Source organism: Topomyia yanbarensis, chromosome 2 (genome assembly GCF_030247195.1).
Source record: "Topomyia yanbarensis strain Yona2022 chromosome 2, ASM3024719v1, whole genome shotgun sequence".
In the NCBI taxonomy this organism is placed as follows: domain Eukaryota; kingdom Metazoa; phylum Arthropoda; class Insecta; order Diptera; family Culicidae; genus Topomyia; species Topomyia yanbarensis.
Window position 1 is genome coordinate 136,726,162 of NC_080671.1, and position 19,007 is coordinate 136,745,168.

General features: G+C 40.3%; 2 protein-coding genes across 5 annotated transcripts; one reads left to right on the forward strand and one right to left on the reverse strand.

Annotated features, from left to right (window-relative positions):
- Positions 1-3,694: 3,694 nt before the first annotated feature.
- LOC131681466 (small ribosomal subunit protein uS7) lies at positions 3,695-5,619 on the reverse strand. 2 transcript variants are annotated; one of them, XM_058962270.1, is made up of 4 exons: positions 5,530-5,619; positions 4,596-5,098; positions 4,248-4,346; positions 3,695-3,969 (listed from the first exon to the last, which is right to left on the reverse strand). In XM_058962270.1, the coding sequence occupies exons 2-4, from the start codon at positions 5,091-5,093 to the stop codon at positions 3,901-3,903; spliced, it is 666 nt and encodes a 221-aa protein (XP_058818253.1). In that variant the 5' UTR covers positions 5,094-5,098; positions 5,530-5,619; the 3' UTR covers positions 3,695-3,900. The 2 variants fall into 2 exon arrangements, with proteins under 2 accessions (XP_058818253.1, XP_058818252.1); XM_058962269.1 differs by lacking the exon at positions 5,530-5,619 and adding an exon at positions 5,161-5,287.
- A 3,371-nt stretch (positions 5,620-8,990) lies between these two features.
- Positions 8,991-12,127, forward strand: LOC131681468 (zinc finger protein 420-like). Of its 3 annotated transcripts, none has more exons than XM_058962273.1 (4): positions 8,991-9,124; positions 9,250-9,650; positions 9,703-10,208; positions 10,266-12,127. In XM_058962273.1, exons 2-4 carry the CDS (start codon positions 9,422-9,424, stop codon positions 11,937-11,939), a joined length of 2,409 nt encoding a protein of 802 aa, XP_058818256.1. In that variant the 5' UTR covers positions 8,991-9,124; positions 9,250-9,421; the 3' UTR covers positions 11,940-12,127. The 3 variants fall into 3 exon arrangements, with proteins under 3 accessions (XP_058818256.1, XP_058818255.1, XP_058818257.1); XM_058962272.1 differs by having other exon boundaries at positions 9,000-9,124; positions 9,233-9,650; XM_058962274.1 differs by having other exon boundaries at positions 9,000-9,124; positions 9,233-9,650; positions 9,730-10,208.
- Positions 12,128-19,007: the final 6,880 nt, after the last annotated feature.

Consider the following 19,007-nt stretch of genomic DNA (forward strand, 5'->3'; position numbering starts at 1 on the left):
TAAGTAACGTGCCATTCGTTGGTTATAACCACTGCCAGCCAATGGTTTGTTAATATAAACTAATGTTTCCCGCAATTTTTTTTCTGCAAGACTTCTGTTAAATCCAGTGCAACTATTTACCATAGTAATGAAGAACATTCGTATTCCGGTGCTCATTTTGTCGAAAACTTTGAAGATATTCAATATTCGTCGTAAGAGCTACCTTTGCTGAAAAAAGCCTTATGTGCAGCGTCGTATGATTCTTAGGCCCGAAAAAAGACCTATGTGAAAGGTCCTATAATTTTCAAAAGGACGCATCATTTCAAAGCGCTTAAAAACTACATTAGCACTAAACATTTCATGTTTTTAATATTATTTACCTAAAGAGCATAGTCCATAGACTATATTGGCATAATTGTTTCATCAAAACACATATTTGTTCTCTAATAGGGATTTGTTTTAGGTCCATGAAACTTCAGCTTCGTTTTTCTCAGTTCGAGCTCAATGTCACTTAGGACCTTTTGAATAAGTACTCTTGATATACCCAAAACGTCAAGGTTTCCGAGCAAAAATCAGTTTCGAAATCAATTTGAAGATGCAGTCTGCATGGGGAAATTAAATTTTTGTGCAAACCATATTAATGGAACATATTTGTTAAGGTGTCAGGCCATTTGGCATAAAGCCATTTTGCATAAGCCCGTTTGACATGCAGTCGTTTGACATAAGTCATTTGGCATTGTCAACTGGCATAATGATCATTTGGCATAATGGCCATTTGGCATAACGGACGTTTGACATAATAGTATGTATGTATGTATGTATGTTTATTTGCAACGACAACCTGTTAGCGTAAGCTTCATATTAGGTTAGTCATTTGGCATAAGGGTCATTGGGCATAAGCACGATAAGGAAAGCGGCTTAGCTACATTAGACGGTGGCAAATATTTTTTTTATTTATAGCGTTGGAAGCGACGATACATCGCAAACAAACCTGTAATCTATTCGTTTGCCCGGAATACTCAAACATAGGGGCTGTAGCTAGTTTAAGTCCGACTGAGCGGTAGCGAAGTCGGACAGCACGACATTAGGCGGTTTAAATTTATTTAAATTTAAATTTATTTATAGTGTTGAAAGCGGCAATACTTTGCAAGCAACATGATTTTCTTGATTTTGTAATTAATATTCCGTCTAAACTATTCGTTTCAGAGCAGTGATTATGCCAAATAACCATTATGCCAAATGACCTTTATGCCAAATGACTTTTATGCTAAATGTCCATTATGCCAAATGTTATGCCAAATGACTGTTATACCTAATGACCTTATGCCAAACGACCTTATGCCAAATGGGGTACAATCATTTGTTAATTATTAGGAAAATGTCTGTTCTGTTAAGCATCAAAACCGCAATGAAAGTTCGCGACGTTTTGACTATTTGTTCGACAAGAGCTAAATATTTTCTGTCTCACATTGGGTCTCTATTTCTATGGATAAAATAAAAACTTTCAGCAGAGACATTATTATTGCAACACTTTTTGTGAATACGGCGATACTTTCAAATGTAAACAAAGGGAGTTTTACATACAGGCTCATGAAGCCTTCAAAGCGCAACAAATGATTCTACAAATCAGGATTTTACGATATTGTTGCAGTAACAAATACAACGTGTGGAACAATATATTTCCTAATTTAACCGTTATATGTCCGGCAGGGTGGTACCGGGTAGCATTTCAGATTTCAATCCATGAAATTCTAGTCTCCCTTTCCGACTGAAGATTGATACCTAGTGACATCTTAGAACGTCTCCAAACAATCGAGCAAAGCAACGTATAATACAGTAAGATGGGCTTCAGGGAGGCCTTCTGTATTCTTCTACACCACAACAAGCCGACAAGGCACCTACTCATACTCATTGTTATGACATTTTTATCCGATTTGGGCACTAGGATGTTTTGGATGCAGGAGCTCATGCACTTTCAGACTCAGAAAAAAACGAATGAATTTAGGAGGTATGTACCAATACAGATACTATTTGTGAATTTCAATGGGATACTGGCAATTCTAGGACGTACTTCAGAAGACGGCACCTCATGGTTATTGGATCATTGGATGGTTTAATCCCGGAAGACTTCACAATTTCAAGAGTGTTGATACACATATTGACAGTAAGTCCATATAAATTCTCCAATAGTATCCCAGTACTGTTTCATACCTCCGGACATCCGGATTACCAGGAACCAGACGAATGAAACTGGCTCATTTTCAGTCTGAAAACGGATCATTTCTAAATCTAAAACAAGCGTGTCGGAATCGGTAAAAATTGCTATAGCTGTGGACTTTTCAATTTTCGGGTACCTTGTCGGTCTGTTAAAGGTGTTTTTTGTAGGACACGCAACAGTAAAAAAATAAGGATAAAACGGTAGTTTTTAGGGAGATATTCTCGCGTACTTTTTGAAATGGACCTATGTGCAAAAGAGAGCATCTCTTTGTTTACTTTCTCTTTCGATTATCGCGGCTTTGCCACAAATCTTTCCAATAATGTTCCAATACACATTGGAAGAGCATGATTTCCACTAGCATATTATGCAAAGAGTTAAGCAGCAAATGCAAATGCGACCATGTTATTAGCCGAAGAGAAAGTAAACAAAGAGAGGCTCTCATTTGCACATAGGACCTTTTCAATAAGTTTGCTTGAATATTAAAAGCAAATCCAGAACTATTCATTGCCGATTTTCTTAGAATTACATCACTACTGATAGTATTGCCATATTCAAAAAAGTGTTGATTTGTTAGTAGGTTTCACTACATTCATTTTTCAATGCACTTACCGTTAGAAATTCCATCTTCATCTGTGGTTGAAAAACCTGCGAAAGTTTAAAAAAAAATTGGTCAGCCAATTTTGGAGGTTACAGGGAAATAGTACAATAGAAAAGAAACGTTCGAATGTCGTTGCACGTCGCGATGTAGAGTTACAAATTAGCTCGAGACTCCAAGATACCAGTGAACGATGATCTGGTCCAAATATTCAATGCCTAATCGAATCAAGTGTGGAAAAAGCATTTAGCGATATTTGGACCACTTTGCCTATTTTTTGAAATAAGTGTAATAGAAACATACCTTTATCTGTTATACATCCTTTCCAGTAATCGTTGAGTTAGGAACCTGTAAATGAAGAAATATATCCAAATTATTAAGGATGATTTTTCTCATTATCTATGCTAGCAAATAATTGTGGACAATTGTTGCTGATTTTGCGAGAAAGAAATCTGAGTGTATTCAGACATCTTTGCAGATGATCATCGTTACTCTCGTCCAGTAGAAACAAACATTGACCGATGTATAGAAAGGTCAGCATTTACAAGTGATCTGGACAAATCAATAAAAAGCCATCACTACAACTATATTTAAAAACAAACTATCTGCATATGAGAACCTCTTTTGCTTGCTTTATTTTTCAATATTATTAAAATAGTTAAGGAGCATTTAAAAGCTATTGAGCAATTGACGGAAGAGGTGAACACTCATTTACAGTTTTTTTTAAATAGTTAATTTAACACATTTTTCGATCGTTACTCACCTCTAGAATAAGGATCTAGATCAGAAATTCTACGCAACTGATCTGAAAGTATGTAAGGAAAAACAAAGTAATTATATTCAGAATAGTTACTAGACTATGGTATCCATCATGTATCCATATAAATAACAACAATCAGATGTGAATCTTCACGTTATGCCTTTTTTATTCACATTCTAGCGCGCAACAGAATCATTGCTGTGGATGTTGTTAATTTTGATGGTTATTAAATTTGCGCAAGCAGAAACACGTTGTAAAACGTGCATTCAAAATGGGGAGGGGGAGATAGAAACCAGCCCCAAAAACAAGCGTATCGCTCGACAGCCACATGTGCCTTGCCGTAACGGTTTATCGGTTAGACTTGGCGACACGTTCCAGTTCGTCCTTCTTCTTGATGGCGTACGAGTTAGAGGAACCCTAAACAAAAAAAAAATAGTTACAATTAGATGCCAGTTAGAGCACAAACGTTAAGGTTGCACAGAGAATGCGCAATATTCGCAAAGGAAAAAAGCAGTTTTTTCCACACCGTATGTCAGATCTTCATAAAAATCAATCAGCAGTACTGTAACAACGTTCTACATACGCTGATTGTTTTTTATGAAGATCTGACATACGGTGTGGAAAAAAACTGCTTTTTTCGTTTGCGAATTTTGCGCATTCTCTGTGCAACCTTAAGAGCTAATAACATCGCATACCTTAGCAGCGTTAATCAACTCATCAGCCAAGCATTCGGCAATAGTCTTGATGTTGCGGAAAGCAGCCTCACGAGCACCGGTGCACAGAAGCCAGATAGCCTAAAAAAATCAGAACGTTAAATTTCTATAGCCCACCTTTAGTTCTTTAGGCAAACGGTAAAACATGTATTTGAGCAACGGAACACTCAACTCATACCAGAGCAGTCGAGCAATTTCCGTTGTCCAGCTTGGAGATTAATTTTCGATTCTAATGGAATTGAAAACGTCAATGTGATAGAAAAGATCGCTCAATATGCCTGCATAGAATCGGGAACTAGTTTTTTCACGTAAAACTTAACCTCCACTTACCTGGTTCACGCGCCGCAGTGGGGAAACATCAACGGCTTGACGACGCACAGTACCGGCACGACCAATACGGGTTGAATCTTCACGTGGCCCCGAGTTGATTATGGCCTGCACCACAATCTGCAGCGGATTTTCCCCGGTTAGCAGATGCATAATTTCGAACGCATGGCGCACGATGCGGACAGCTTTCAGTTTTTTACCGTTGTTGCGTCCCTTCATCATCAACGAATTGGTGAGACGCTCAACAATTGGGCACTGGGCCTTGCGGAACCGTTTAGCGGCATACCGACCAGCCGAATGGGGAAGATACTTGGCGTGCTTCTCCTTCACTGCGATGTAATCCGATACGGAAATGTCCGAAATGTGGATATCATCGCTACTCCAGCGTCCGAATAACTTAATGTCCGGGAGTTCCGCTGGCTGGACGACCGGTGCTTGGTCGAATACCTGGGGCTGGACATTGTCGCCCTCAAAACTTTCAAACGCTTCAACCTCCGACATGAGTGCTGAGGAAAAAAACAATTAACGTTTCAATACATACTGGAATAAAACCATTAATAAACAGTACAGCTTTCGTTTCAACCAAGTTATTACAACAGCTATCACTTTATAACACTATTAAATTCTACTTTTTTAACAAGTTTAATTAGCACCATCAGCAAGAAATACAACACGTGTCTACGGCAGACAGCGGGCAAATGAACGAATCGGTCGTACATAACCCTTGATATAGGCACACAAGGTGCTTCGGGGGGTGCTATGAAGTAACCAGACGCGTAGTGATCCATGACTTTTAAACATATTTATAACCTTTATCGTTAACAATATTCACTCAAATAAAACAATTTTTACTTGGTCGCAACGAGCTGCAATATTCAAAATGATTGTACAAACAATCAACATCGATTTTAACAGTTAAAACTAAAAAGATATTCACTTATTTACGTTCTACACGTCCGTATTTGACAATGGCGAAAGCCGGAAAGAGGAAACGTCATTCTTTCAGCCCAACATGTTGGTAGCATTGCGGCCGAACTAAAACGTCAAACTGATCGAAATAAAAAGATGTGAGCAGTGCTCACAACCGTAAAGGTGCCCAGTAAAGTAGTACCGGTTGAATGTTGCACAGTAAAGTTCAGCCAGAAATGAACCGGAATTCCGACTGGTTTCAGCTCGTATTCCGGCTCCAGTGATACATCCGATTCTAGTTTGAATCGGTTGTGTCACTGGAGCCGGAATACTAACTGGAACCAGCCGGAATTGCAGCTCATTTCCGGATGAACTTTACTGGGTCAGTGGTTCCTGGGCAAACGAGTGGATCACAGGTTCGCTTGCTACCGACGGTGGGTCGGTGGCCACCTCGCCCGGCGGATCCTCAGCGGCTTTGCGCCGCATCGGTTGCTAGGCCTCCGTTATGCGGCTAAGTCGCATCGAAATGGTACCCCTTAAACATTCTAACTAGAATCGGTTGTGTAACCGGAGCCGGAATGCGAATTAGTATCAGCCAGCAGGGGCCCATATTATTGGCTCGAATCAAAACTCGTCGAAAAGTCAATTGACGATAGGTTCATCCAGAGTGTTCATTTGTGTTTACATTTTGCTAGCGTTGCCAATTTTATTTTGTGTCCAGCACCCAATGTGGCTACGCCACATCGCTTTTGCGCGTGCTGTCTTAAACTAGGGATAGCCCCTATGTTTGAGTAAGCTGGGCAAACGAGTGGATCACAGGTTCGCCTGCTTCCGACGGTGGCCACCTCGCCCGGCGGATCCTCAGCGGCTTTGCGCCGCTTCGGCTCCTAGGCCTCGGTTATGCGGCTAAGCCGCATCGAAATGGTACCCCTTAAATATTCTAACTTGAATCGGTTGTGTCACCGGAGCCGGAATACGAATTAGAACCAGCCAGCATTCCGGCTGAGTTAAACTGGGAAGTTTAGTAAAATTTAATCTGGAAATAAATTTTTTTTGGCAGCGCTCCAGCACCCCGTTGATTTCACCACTTGGGCGCCAGGTTGACGATATCAAATGAACTTTGTTTACTTTCGACAAGTTTTGATTCGAGCCAACAACATCCAGCCTTCCGGCTGAGCTTAACTGGGAAGTTTAGTAAAATTTAATCTGGACATTAAAATTTTCTGGCAACGCTCCAGCACCCCGTTGAATTAGGTTTTACACAAACCGACATAGCCCCACAATCTGAGACGGATGAACTCCCTTTGACAATTCCATATTAAATTTGCAAAAGGGCGAAGATTTGTAAACAAACTTTTATTTTGATGGTTTCTCTTAATTTACTATAATTTCAAAGCAGAAAACAATTGAAAATTTACATTAACGCATATTTTTCATGAAATTCAACTCTGCAGCAGACTAATGAGCGAAACAAGTTTGTTTACAAAAAACGCTTTCGCCCTTTTGACGAATTAATATTGAATTCTCGGTGGTTTGTTTATATAGGAGTTACGTGAGTTAGAATGTAACAGATGAGTACCCGTTGCATTCGCACTCACGCAACTGACATAGTAAACAAACCACCGAAAATTGTCAAACATGAACTTCATTCATCATGAGTTCATTCGTGTCGTCATCTTGTAGAACTCAATTCTAACGATTTCACCACCTGGACGCCAGGTTGACGATATGAAATGAACTTTGTTTACTTTCGACAAGTTTTGATTCGAGCCAACAACATCCCAGTTACTCATTTCGGAACCGGTTCGGATTTCTAAATGGAGTCATTATGGATTCCAAATCAAATGCAACAACCGATTCCGACTCAGAATCGGTTGTTGCATTTGATTTGGAATCCATACTGACTTCATCCAGTATTCCGAATCAAATTCCGAATGGTTTGACCGGGATCCAGCCTCCGCCCAGTTAAACTCATTCCGGAACCGGTTCGGATTTCTGAATGGAGTCATTATGGATTCCAAATCAAATGCAACAACCGATTCCGACTCAGAATCGGTTGTTGCATTTGATTTGGAATCCATAATGACTCCATTCAGGATTCCGAATCAAATTCCGAATGGTTTGACCGGCTGGATGTTGTTGGCTCGAAACAAAACTTGTCGAAAGTAAACAAAGTTCATTTCAATATCAATTCTTCAAAAGGGCTAATGAGATTTTTGTAAACAAACTTATTTCGCTTATTATTCCGCTGTCGAGTTGAATTTCATGAAAGATACACATGAATCAACATCTTTACCCTTGGTAGAATCAATTTCAAATGTCTTCTGTGTTGAAAATATAACAAATTAAGAGAAATCAGCAAAACAAAAGTTTGTTTACAAATCTTATTAGCCCTATTCTAATGTTGATATGGATTTGATATCGTCAACCTGGCGCCCAAGTGGAGAAATCGTTTGAATTCAACGGGGTGCTGGAGCGTTGCCAGAAATTTTTTATCTCCAGATTAAATCTTACCAAACTTCCGAGTTAAGCTCAGCCGGAATGCTGGCTGGTTCTAATTCGTATTCCGGCTCCGGTGACACAACCGATTCTAGTTAGAATGTTTAAGGGGTACCATTTCGATGCGGCTTAGCCGCATAAACGAGGGCTAGGAGCCGAAGCGGCGCAAAGCCGCTGAGGATCTGCCGGGCGAGGTGGCCACTGACCTGCCGTCGCCGTCGGAAGCAAGCCAACCTGTGATCCACTCGTTTGCCCGGCTTGCTCAAACATACCCAGTTAAGCTCAGCCGGAAATGAACCGGAATTCTGGCTGGTTCCAGTTCGTATTCCGGCTCCAGTGACACAACCGATTCTAGTTAGAATCGGTTGTGTCACTGGAGCCGGAATGCGAACTGAAACCAGCCAGAATTCCAGTCCATTTCCGACTGAACTTAGCTGGGTAGGGGCTATCCCTAGGTTAAGCGATGTGGCGTAGCCACATTGGGTGGTGGACACAAAATAAAATTTGCAACGCTAGCAAAATGTAAACACAAATGAACACTCCGGATTGACATTTCGACGAGTTTTGATTTGAGCTAATAACTTCCTTGACCTGATTCAAAGTCTTTACTAACAGGTTATCGTGCTCAATAAAATTACAAATTCAAAAAAAAAAAATATTGGCCCGGTTTGACCGGGCGGCTACAGTGACACAACCCCAGTAAAGTTCTGCCGAAACTAGAATGGTTGTGCATCTGGACCCGGAATACTAACTGGAACCAGCTGGAATTCCGGCTCATTTCCAGCTGAACTTTACTGGGACCAATTACAACCAGAATCGGTTGTGGCACCGGAGCCGGAATACGGTCTAGAACCATCCAGCATTCCGGCTCATTTTCCGCCTGAACAACTGGGTGGGTGCTGGAGCCAATTAATATTTTATGGGAACATTTGAAAAACATGTATGGCATCCCTGATTTAATTGTCAAAGTAAATTGGACATTCGGATTTTTTTATGTTCCGTGTGGAGTTTCGGTTAAAAAGTGTCCATCCAGCAAATCACGATTGTATTTATTACTATTGTGTATCATAATGAAAGATAGATACTTCGGATAGCTCTTCAATTTAACCGATAATATCTGAAAAGTACGTATTGATTGTATATCTAAAAGTATTTCGCTACGTCCAATAACATTTCAAGTAACATTCCGTAATTTGTATTGTTATATTATCATTGTTACGAAAGCCTGTTAGTTTACACTGTATTTCAGGTCAAGGAAATAGTTTAGATGGTTTGACAATCGGATTATTATTAATTTATTAATCGAACGAGAGCCTGGTGGATAAACCTTTTGTCAGGACAAGGAGAAATGTTATGGAAGGTTTTACATTAGAAAATTGATTAATAACAAACTAAAGAATCGGATCGTGGAACAATATACAATGGATCTTGTTTGTTGCATACCCTTCTGCCGGAACACAAAGCCAGGTGCTGATCCAAACGTTGGCTTCCATCCGTTTCCACTAGATCCACAGCTGCGAAAAGTTTGGATGGAATTTGTTAGCGTTGATGCGTCTAAGTTTCGCTGGCGGGGAAAATATATCTGCTCAGAACACTTTCTACACTCGGAACTGATCGAGGAAAATGAGGTAAAGAAATTGTTGGAGGGAGGTGAGTAAGCCACTTTTATTGCGATAACATGTTTCAAAGCATACTTTTTTAGCTGTTCCAATGATATTCGCACCGGAAGGCGACGATGAAGATGATGTTTTTGAACGTGAAGATGTTATGGTAACCAATGATTCAACATCTTATACCGCTCCTAGTTGCACGGAAACCAATTTCAATACGATCGATCAAGAGATAGAGCTACGAACTTTATTTTGTCGTATTTGTCTAAGGAAGCGGTCCGAATTGTTGCCGTTCAGCTCTAAACTACATGATGCTACGCTCACTGAGATTATCTTTACTATTACTGGTCTGACGATTCAAACGGATATATTAGTTCCCACCAAAATCTGCACTAGCTGTGTTGCCAAGTTAGATCTTGCATTCAGCGTAAGAATAGAGCTGATTCATAATGACAAGAAATTAAAAAATTTACTTAGAGCGCATCAGTTGGAGAATCACTACAAATACTATGACAAAAACAGTTTCGAAGCTAATAGCGAGAACGAAAACTATCTGGACAGTTTGATGATGACAGTGAAGAAAGACATGTCTGTTCGGGTAAATACTGATTAACACATTTTATGTTGATTTGCTAATTAGTTTTCTATTTGGCAGCCGATAAATATTAATTTCATCAATCCTGCGCCATCGGGAAGAGTAATTAAGGTGGTCGACTTTGCAGACGTTAAAAAGGAACTAGTCGATCCGATGAAGTTGGATATGCAACCAACAGTGACAGAGGAGACCTTCGAAGAGGAACATTTGGTGGAAGAACATGGTCTTGACAGTATATCAGATACGATGTCTGAAAAAGAAACGACTGCAGAGCCTATTCATGTACCTCAAGTGAAAAAGGAAGATAGTCTGGTAGAACACGAGAATACAATTGATTTTTTTGAACAGCAAGATTCGGAAGATGAAGAAAATGGACCGAAGAAAAAGAAGTTTGTCTTCTCGTGGAAGGAATTGTATACACCAAAAGCAGCACCAAAACCAAAACGTAACATTGAACATAAACCAAAACCAGTGCTTATCCCTCATACATGTTATATTTGTGAAAGTTCATACAACGACGCCGATGAACTGGACACGCACTTGGAGGTTCACGTTGATATCGTTCCATTTACATGCAAGGAATGTAATACGGATGAATATCCTCAGGAGTTTAAATCGCTGTACGGCCTCAACAAGCATCTTCAGACACATCTTTATCCGTACAAGTGCAACTATTGTCCGATTCGGTGTATCAACGGCGATTCCTTTGCGCAGCATATAGAAAGTCATGAAGGCGCCCTGGGAGATGGCTTTACGTGCGATTTCTGTGGAAGGCATTTTACAAATAAAAAGTCTCTATCAACGCATCTTTCCAAGCATCGCGCCATGGCGGAAGGAACATTCACCTGCGAATATTGCAGCAAAAAGTTCAACTGCAATCCGTTACTTAAACGACATCTTCGCATTCATACTGGTGAAAAGCCGTTTGAGTGTAAAAAGTGCGGCAAACGATTCAACCATGAGGCCAATTTCCAGAACCATAAGCGTAGACACACCGGGGAGCGGGCTCATCATTGCACCGAGTGTGGCAAAAGTTTTGTCTGCGGTACCACACTTCGTTATCATATGGCTAATCACTTCCCAGGCGATCCACGATTCAGGAATCAGGCAAGAAGTCAGAAATCAAATCTAACAGATAACTCAACCAAAAACGCCAGAACCAACCGAGAGACAACAGAGAACAGAGAATACATATGCGATTTCCCAAACTGCGACTTTGTGAGTAAGGTTTACCGGGTATATTTCTACCATAAGATGATGCATCAGAAAAGGTTTCAATGCGAATTTTGCGAAAAGCGATTCCCGTTCAGATCGAGTCTCACTAGGCACACGATGATAATGCATGAGAACAAAGAACTTCTGAAAACCCATCGTTGCACGTATTGCTCGAAAATGTTCGACTGTCGACAAAAGCTCATAACCCATATCGACGCGCACGAGAACAATCGGAGACACAAGTGTAGATTTTGCGAAAAGAGTTTTGTGCAGAAGAATAACTGCACCTCGCACGAAAAAATCCACACAGGTGAACGGCCTCACGCGTGTCGGTTCTGTCCTGCTGCTTTTATTTCGTCTTCGGGCAGAAACAAGCACGAAAAAACTCACCTGGAAGCACATATGAATGAAAACGTTCCCAAAGTATCTCTAATCGAAAATTTAGAAGATCAAATCGAACACTGCGTAGATGTGCAACAAGACGAACAGACGGGAGATATGGTGGAGTATACTCTTTAAAAGTTATAAAGTACATACGAAGGTGAGTTGAGTTCACCACAGGCGAAAATAAAAATAATCGAAGCGTATGGTTCATTCACGAGTTTTCCATCCCATGCTAGTTAGCCTTGATGTACACAGTAAACCCTGATCCCACATTCTGTTGACGAGCATGACCTGTTTCAATAAAGTTAGCGTGTAGTCATTTATTTGTTTGTGTCTTCACCAACAGACCCCTGGTGTGGGACCCAATTCGACACAGATCTTTCATTAGGGCCTAAGTCGCAATGTACTCAAATGGAGAAAAATCAGTTTCAATATTCGGCGAAGGTTTTCTAAATGTAGTTTTTATTGTAGGTATAAATTACTTTATGACCGTGTTTTTCCGGAAGCATTTTTCGTTAAACCTTATGACAATATAACAAAGAATTTAATTCATATGTGCTTTTAGTGGGTAGAAACTAAAAAAATGCTTACGCCCAATTTGCATCCCAGTCGTGATTTCGCCCTTCAGCAACCACCATTTGCGGAAGGGCTAAACCGTGTACATAATTTTCAGAAGGGCGCGGTAAATGGGCTAAACTGACTCTGTCTTGCTGGGTAGGGCTGGGTAAATGGGCGAGCTTGACAGTATACCTTTTAATAGGGCTCAGCAAATGGGCGCATAGAAATCCAATGTAAAAGAAAGGGCGCGTGAATCTTTTCTTCAAATTTCATGAAAATATCGAAATATTCGAATGTTTATGTGCAACAACTATCGAGTAGACATGATCATAGTAGATATTGCTTATCATTTATATAACAGAATCGCCGTTTATTCTTTTATTTGTGAATAATAACCGTACGCCCGCTTCTGTCTAAAAATGTAAGTTTGGCCTTTATATTCCATATGAGAAGAAGGGCCTAAGTCGAAATCTCGAAGAAAATGCATGTTTCGCCGTTTTGTTTTCTTTAATTATACATCGAACTAAAAACCATTTTAACTAATTTTCACCTCAATCTTGTAGTATTTTTGTTGCATAATGTCGTAATAGCGAAAACGCAGTTTGTTTACATTTGCGATTTAAGCCCTAATGAAAAATCTATGTCGAATTGTGGTTACTTATGCCGTTTTTGCGTGACTCCGAAACTAAGTCATGTTCCCATCCCAACCTCTGTTAGTTCATACATTTTAACAGCAGTAGGCTTAGATCACACAACGTACTGAAACTGTCCAGATGACTTTGAAGAAATTCTTGTATCCGTCGGAAAATCTACATGTCGTTAGCGTAGAGAAGTAATTTGATATTGACGTCTTTGAAATATTCTATTTTAACGCTTACACAGCCAGTGTTGAAAAGTATCCTGGGAAACACTGCAGTTATTCTGTTGTGTCAATATTAATATTTGAAGTACACTCAGGTTTTTTTTTACGCGGGGGATACAGACCGCGTAAATTTCAAAATCCGCGTAAATGAAAACCGCGTAAATGAAAACCGCGTAAATTTCAAAATCCGCGTAAATTTCAAAATCCGCGTAAATTTCAAAATCCGCGTAAATTTCAAAATCCGCGTAAATGAAAACCGCGTAAATTTCAAAATCCGCGTAAATGAAGACCACTTAAATTTAAGAATCCGCAATAAAGGGAACCTCATTGATGGATACCGCGTAAATGAAAACCGCGTAAATTTCAAAAACCGCGTAAATGAAAACCGCGTAAATTTCAAAATCCGCGTAAATGAAAACCGCGTAAATTTCAAAATCCGCGTAAATGAAAACCGCGTAAATTTCAAAATCCGCGTAAAAAAATACCGCGCAAAAAAAACCGCGTAAAAAAAACGGCCGCAAATATTAAAACGGCCAGGCCTACTGTGCAGAGTTGAATTTGAAGATGTTTCAAAATTAGACGACAATTAAATTATTCATTTAATGAATAATTTAATTAACGGTTTTGAATCTTAAAGGAGGAAGAAACGAAGACAACCATTTCAGTTGGAAGGAGATATAATGAATCGTTGGGAGTGACTTGGCTAAGAAGGTTAATGTCACTCCTTTGGTCCTTTGGGGTGGAACAGAGTTAATTACACCTTGCCCTAGCTAATAAGCCTTGGTTAAAGCGTCTTTACTCGCTCTTGATATTGGTGTCTTGGAAATAGAAGAGAAATATTACTGGACCGCGATGGCCATCTCAAGAGCCCAAAGTTTCAATCGGTTACTTTTTGAGTTTTTCAAATGGATTGATCGTTTTGTATTTGCCACCAACAGGCGTTTCAAAACCTCAATGGTGTTTCAATTCTAAACTAATTACTAATTGTTACAAAATGTTACAAATAATAATAATGAAATCAAAAAAACAATGATACAACATATGATAAAGAAATCAGCCAAGGTTGACGGGTCCATTAAAAGGTTCTGGAAAATCGTAGACACAGAGTTTGGTGAGACATATTGAAGTCGAAAACTGTTAGCGGTTGAACCCCCTTGTAGACCAGTAATGACTCCATACTACAATTAGTACGCCGAAATGGTAATCGGAGCATAAGGTTGTTACGCGTTGTCCGAGGTGCGCTATTTATAATAATCTACCCCAAGATAGGTGCGCGATTCAGACGACGTCGCAAAGTATCAGCAACGAACAGCGTAACCCTTAAACAAGCAGGAGTTCCAAATGAATCAGCTGGCACCGCCTTTCGTAATTAGGCAGACGGACGGAGTCTTTCCAATCAGCGAAGGTTTCAAACTGTTGTTGGAGTAATTACAATCTCCAGTAGAGCGGATAAGAAGAAACATCTTGAGACCGTCAGCGAAGGACAGGCGTGGTCTCTTCAGAACTAGATGAACGTTTTTGAATTAAAGCATAAACATCAACGATCCAATGTGACTTCCCTGGGGTACTCCTGACGATGAAATAAATGTGCGCACCTGACGATCTCCAATGACAATCACTATTTCTCGATCCGTGAGATAGAATCGAGACAGCTTCAAACAAACTACCGTTGATTCCATATCTCCATTTTAGCGATTATTATATATGGTTCACTTTGTCAAAAGCGGCAGATAAGTCTGTGCAAATAACATCGGTTTGAGCGCGACATTCCATACTCTGCTATTTAGGATGTTAGGCATAGCAGGTTAGTCGCAGTCAAACGCTCAGGCGTGAAGCCATGTTGATCGTCACTTAGGTATTGCTTGCAGTGAACCTGAAGAGGTTCCATCATAACCAGCTCAAACCACAGTCTATAGCGAACAGTTGCGTAAAGAGTGAAGTCAAAAAAGCCTACCTATCGAGCACAATTGGAATCCATCTCTGATATCTCTGCAGCGAAGTCGGATTCTAATTTTGCTCGATAGGTAGACTTTTTTCGGCTTCACTTTCTGCACACTCTTTGTGTACCTTTATACTAAGGCCTTTGCACTCAACGAAGTAATTCCGCGGTATTTGTTGACGTCTCGCTCATTTCGCTTTTCATGGACTGTAAACATGTTCACGGACTTCCAACAAGATGGAAAAATGCTACTGGTAATAAATACTCTAAGGATGTGAGGAAGCGGAGTCAGTAAAACGTCGATGTGCCTTTTCAAAAGCGCTGAAGGAAAACCGTCGAGTCCTGGATTGAAGGGCGATAAGCCGAGAACAAGCTCTGGTAATCATCGTTTCGTTGACATCGAAAGCACTCAGAGTTTGGTTGACAACCGAAACTTGACTAACAGCGAGCTCAACGTGATCAACTGTTAAGGTCTCATATGTAAGCACATTCACGAATTTCTCCGAAATAATCTGTACATATCTTGGCATGTGGTAGCTGTGCTGCCATTGAAAGTCATAGACGATGGAAGTCGAGATTACTTGCGCTGCTCATTCACATACTTCCAGAAACGTTTAGGTTGTGACTTGAAATTACACTAAATGTTTTGCTGATATCGAAAGAAACAATCCTGATTAGCTCGTTTATAAGTATGGTTGAGACTGGCGTAATAGTTTCTAAGTGGGATTGTGCGATACTTAGTAAACTTCCGCAAACCTGCTCTTTTAATAGTCCTCAGCAGTCACATCGTTTTCGTTTGCCAAGGAGGGCCGATTTGTTGATGATGAACTTTCTTCGGGACGTGTCTGTCAACAGCATAACCCAAAACGTTGGAAAATGTTTCAACTGCGTTAACAACATCTTCGGGGTCCAAAATATTTAGCTTATCTAGAATGGAGAACACGTCAGCGATATTGTAATGTTCATCTCTGTGAAAGTCGTAGGAAACGAGGATCGGAGAAATATTGAAATCGTGCGATAGATTGTGGTGATCAATGGGGGATGATTGAGCTGCAGTGTACATCAACATAGTCGATGACACGGGTTCGACCGTGTGGGACGTACAACGTAGGCAAGTATAACTTACGATCACCAAGCTCGATTTACGTTCAGACCTGCTCGAAACAATCCCAGCTTGGTTTCTCGACAACTCGTGCCTTCAAACTGCGACTAACTGCTACTAATACACCACCTCCAGGTAGATTTTCGGCTATTTCTATGGTTCCAGTCGCATCGAACAACCTCATCCAGTACCGAACACCTGACTGGTAAGCGTGTTATCGTTTAACCACGTTTCGACGAATACGATGATATCAAAACATTTCGGGGACTGCAAGGCCTCAACGGTTGAATTGATACCACCAACGTTTTGGTAGTGTAGCACCCAGTAAAGTTCAGCCGGAAATGAACTGGAATTCTGGCTGGTTCCAGTTCGTACACGGGCTCCAGTGACACAACCGATTCTAACTAGAATCGGTTGTGTCACTGGAGCTGGAATAAGAACAGGAACCAGCCAGAATTCCAGTTCATTTCCGGCTGAGCTTAACTGGGTAGCAGCTTATCCCGTCGTTGACCAAGGCTGGAAATCGAAGGGTTTTGAAGCAGGGAATAGCTCACAGATGCATTATACTTGCCTGCTGTAGGTTTTCGGAAGACCCCACGTCCCAACTCCACCACAGCACCGGGATGGCTACTAGTAGTTGGCTGGATGGGATCGACTGTGATGGGGGGACTAATGGGTTTCCTCACGACTGGTGGCAAATATGCGTCCTGGTGACCGAAGAGATGAGATTTCGTGGGATGTATGTAGTGCAGCTGGACTAAGTACATTTCGTAAACAGCTGTGGGTTATTAGTTGAAAAAACGGATTCTGGTGCGTCACACTGGGCACTGATACGAAGCAATTAACGGTGAACTGGAATCGGGAAACATTTCAGCGCTTAAACTACAGGGTGCGGCACTCGAAGTGTAACCAGCTTCAGACCGTTCGCGCAGCAGCCGCACTGGCATCAGCTGTCTATAAATTGGTTGATTGGCGATTCGGACCCAGTAAAGCTCAGCCGGAATTCCGGCTCATTTCCGATTGAACTTTACTGGGGAGCATTGTTTACAAGCGTGCAAAAGTATTTTGCCAAAAGTGAACACAAAAAAGTGAGTAGCGATGGAATTTAACCCATTATATCCCAGGGGTTTCAAAAAGTGAGCCAAAGGCAGTGATATCTTCAATTCCATCAAAAAATGTATCAAAGATTATGGAAAAATAAAATCGCCGCATAAAATGATTTTGAGAATGAAAATATCTCGTGCAAAAAAATTCGTACGATTAAATAAAAACAACAAATTTTAAGTTGTTTCACAGCTTTCTTCGTATTTTCTGATAGACAACACTTCTTTTATACCTGCGGGAACGTTTTGTCACAGAATGGAATTATTAGAACGAATTCCAACAATAAAATCTAATTAAAAGTATTGCTTACTTTTCAGCCGCCATTTGCCCCTACTATACACGGTTCAAAAATGTAAATAAAATTACAAAAAATGAAAGCAGTCTTGTTTTACAATGAAATATGAGGTGCAAAGATCATATTAGTGCAATAATAAAGCAGTTAGATGCCAAAATTCTACAGTAAATACACGTTAAACGATGGATAATTCTGCGTATGAAATTTCATACGCTGCGATTGTTCATGAGCTCAAACACATTAATGTTAATAAAGTTTTTGTTTGTGCACCATAACTCGTTATAATAATACCACAGATAACAGACGTTTAGGCTAGAACAAAATTTCTTCAAAAACCTGTGTAAAATTTCAAATTGATAAACGTTTGAAATCCGTGTTTCACTATTGCCATCTGCGCAACTGTTTGCTACACGTGTTTGACAGCTGCACTCTAACTGCATTGTATCGATCACTGCGCCATCTACAAACGTTTGCCAAACGTGTTTCAGACGTCTGATTTATTCGGAATTTCAGTGGCGGGTATTTACACACGATTCAAATCGAGCCTAAACGTCTGTTATCTGTGATAATACTGTCAGCATCGCAAAACACCGTTGAGGTGGGCATCAAAAGACTGCAACGTCACGTGAGATGGTTCTGTAGTGAAGCAGAGACTTAAGCGAAATCCACGACGAAGTGCCAATCAAATGTCTAAAGAACTGAAAATATCCGACTGCAGCATCCAATGCATATTGGAAAATGAGCTCAAGGACAAGCCTTACAAGGTCCAAAGCATTCGTTATCTAACACCTGAATCAGTAACAAGTTAGACTTGAGAGAGCGAAGCATTGATTTGCTTGGCCGAAAGCGGGAATTTTTTTTTTTTTTTTTTTATATAGCCCGCCTCTTACCCCCACACCAAAAAGCTCACAAACGGAGCCCCCTGGTAGTGGACACATCAGTTCTCAGCGTACAAAAAAAAGGTCAGCACAACAAAACAAAGTTACGAATCGCGGAAACGCTGAGAACAAAAAAAAACAATACGAGACCGACAAAACACAAAATTTGACAAGAAGCTACGGCGAGTACCCAGCGGAAAAGAATCCTTTTAAGGGTCCCATCGTAGCTTTGCAGGAAGCTCATAATAATTTAAATTTATTTATTACTTATTGCTATAAAAAATGCATTTATCAATTGTTTTTATTTAAAAAATGTTAACCAATTATAGCTAAAGGAATAAGCTCGATTGGTGGTGAACAAAGTTTATATTAAAAATTCTCCTATTTTATTTTTTAAAATTAGTTTCAATTTTGCTTGGAAACGAGTGCGACATGTTATTTGCTTTAAATCCGTAGGAAGCTGGT

Bases quoted from the DNA above. Each gene is read 5' to 3' on its own strand.
- LOC131681466 (XM_058962270.1), bottom strand. From the start codon at position 5,093: ATGTCGGAGGTTGAAGCGTTTGAAAGTTTTGAGGGCGACAATGTCCAG. The intron at 4,347-4,595 runs GTAAGTGGAGGT...TGATTTTTTTAG, and splicing joins CACTGCGGCGCGTGAACCAG to GCTATCTGGCTTCTGTGCAC. The intron at 3,970-4,247 runs GTATGCGATGTT...TTTTTTGTTTAG, and splicing joins AGTTGATTAACGCTGCTAAG to GGTTCCTCTAACTCGTACGC.
- LOC131681468 (XM_058962273.1), top strand. From the start codon at position 9,422: ATGGATCTTGTTTGTTGCATACCCTTCTGCCGGAACACAAAGCCAGGT. The intron at 9,651-9,702 runs GTGAGTAAGCCA...ATACTTTTTTAG, and splicing joins AAAGAAATTGTTGGAGGGAG to CTGTTCCAATGATATTCGCA. The intron at 10,209-10,265 runs GTAAATACTGAT...TCTATTTGGCAG, and splicing joins AGAAAGACATGTCTGTTCGG to CCGATAAATATTAATTTCAT.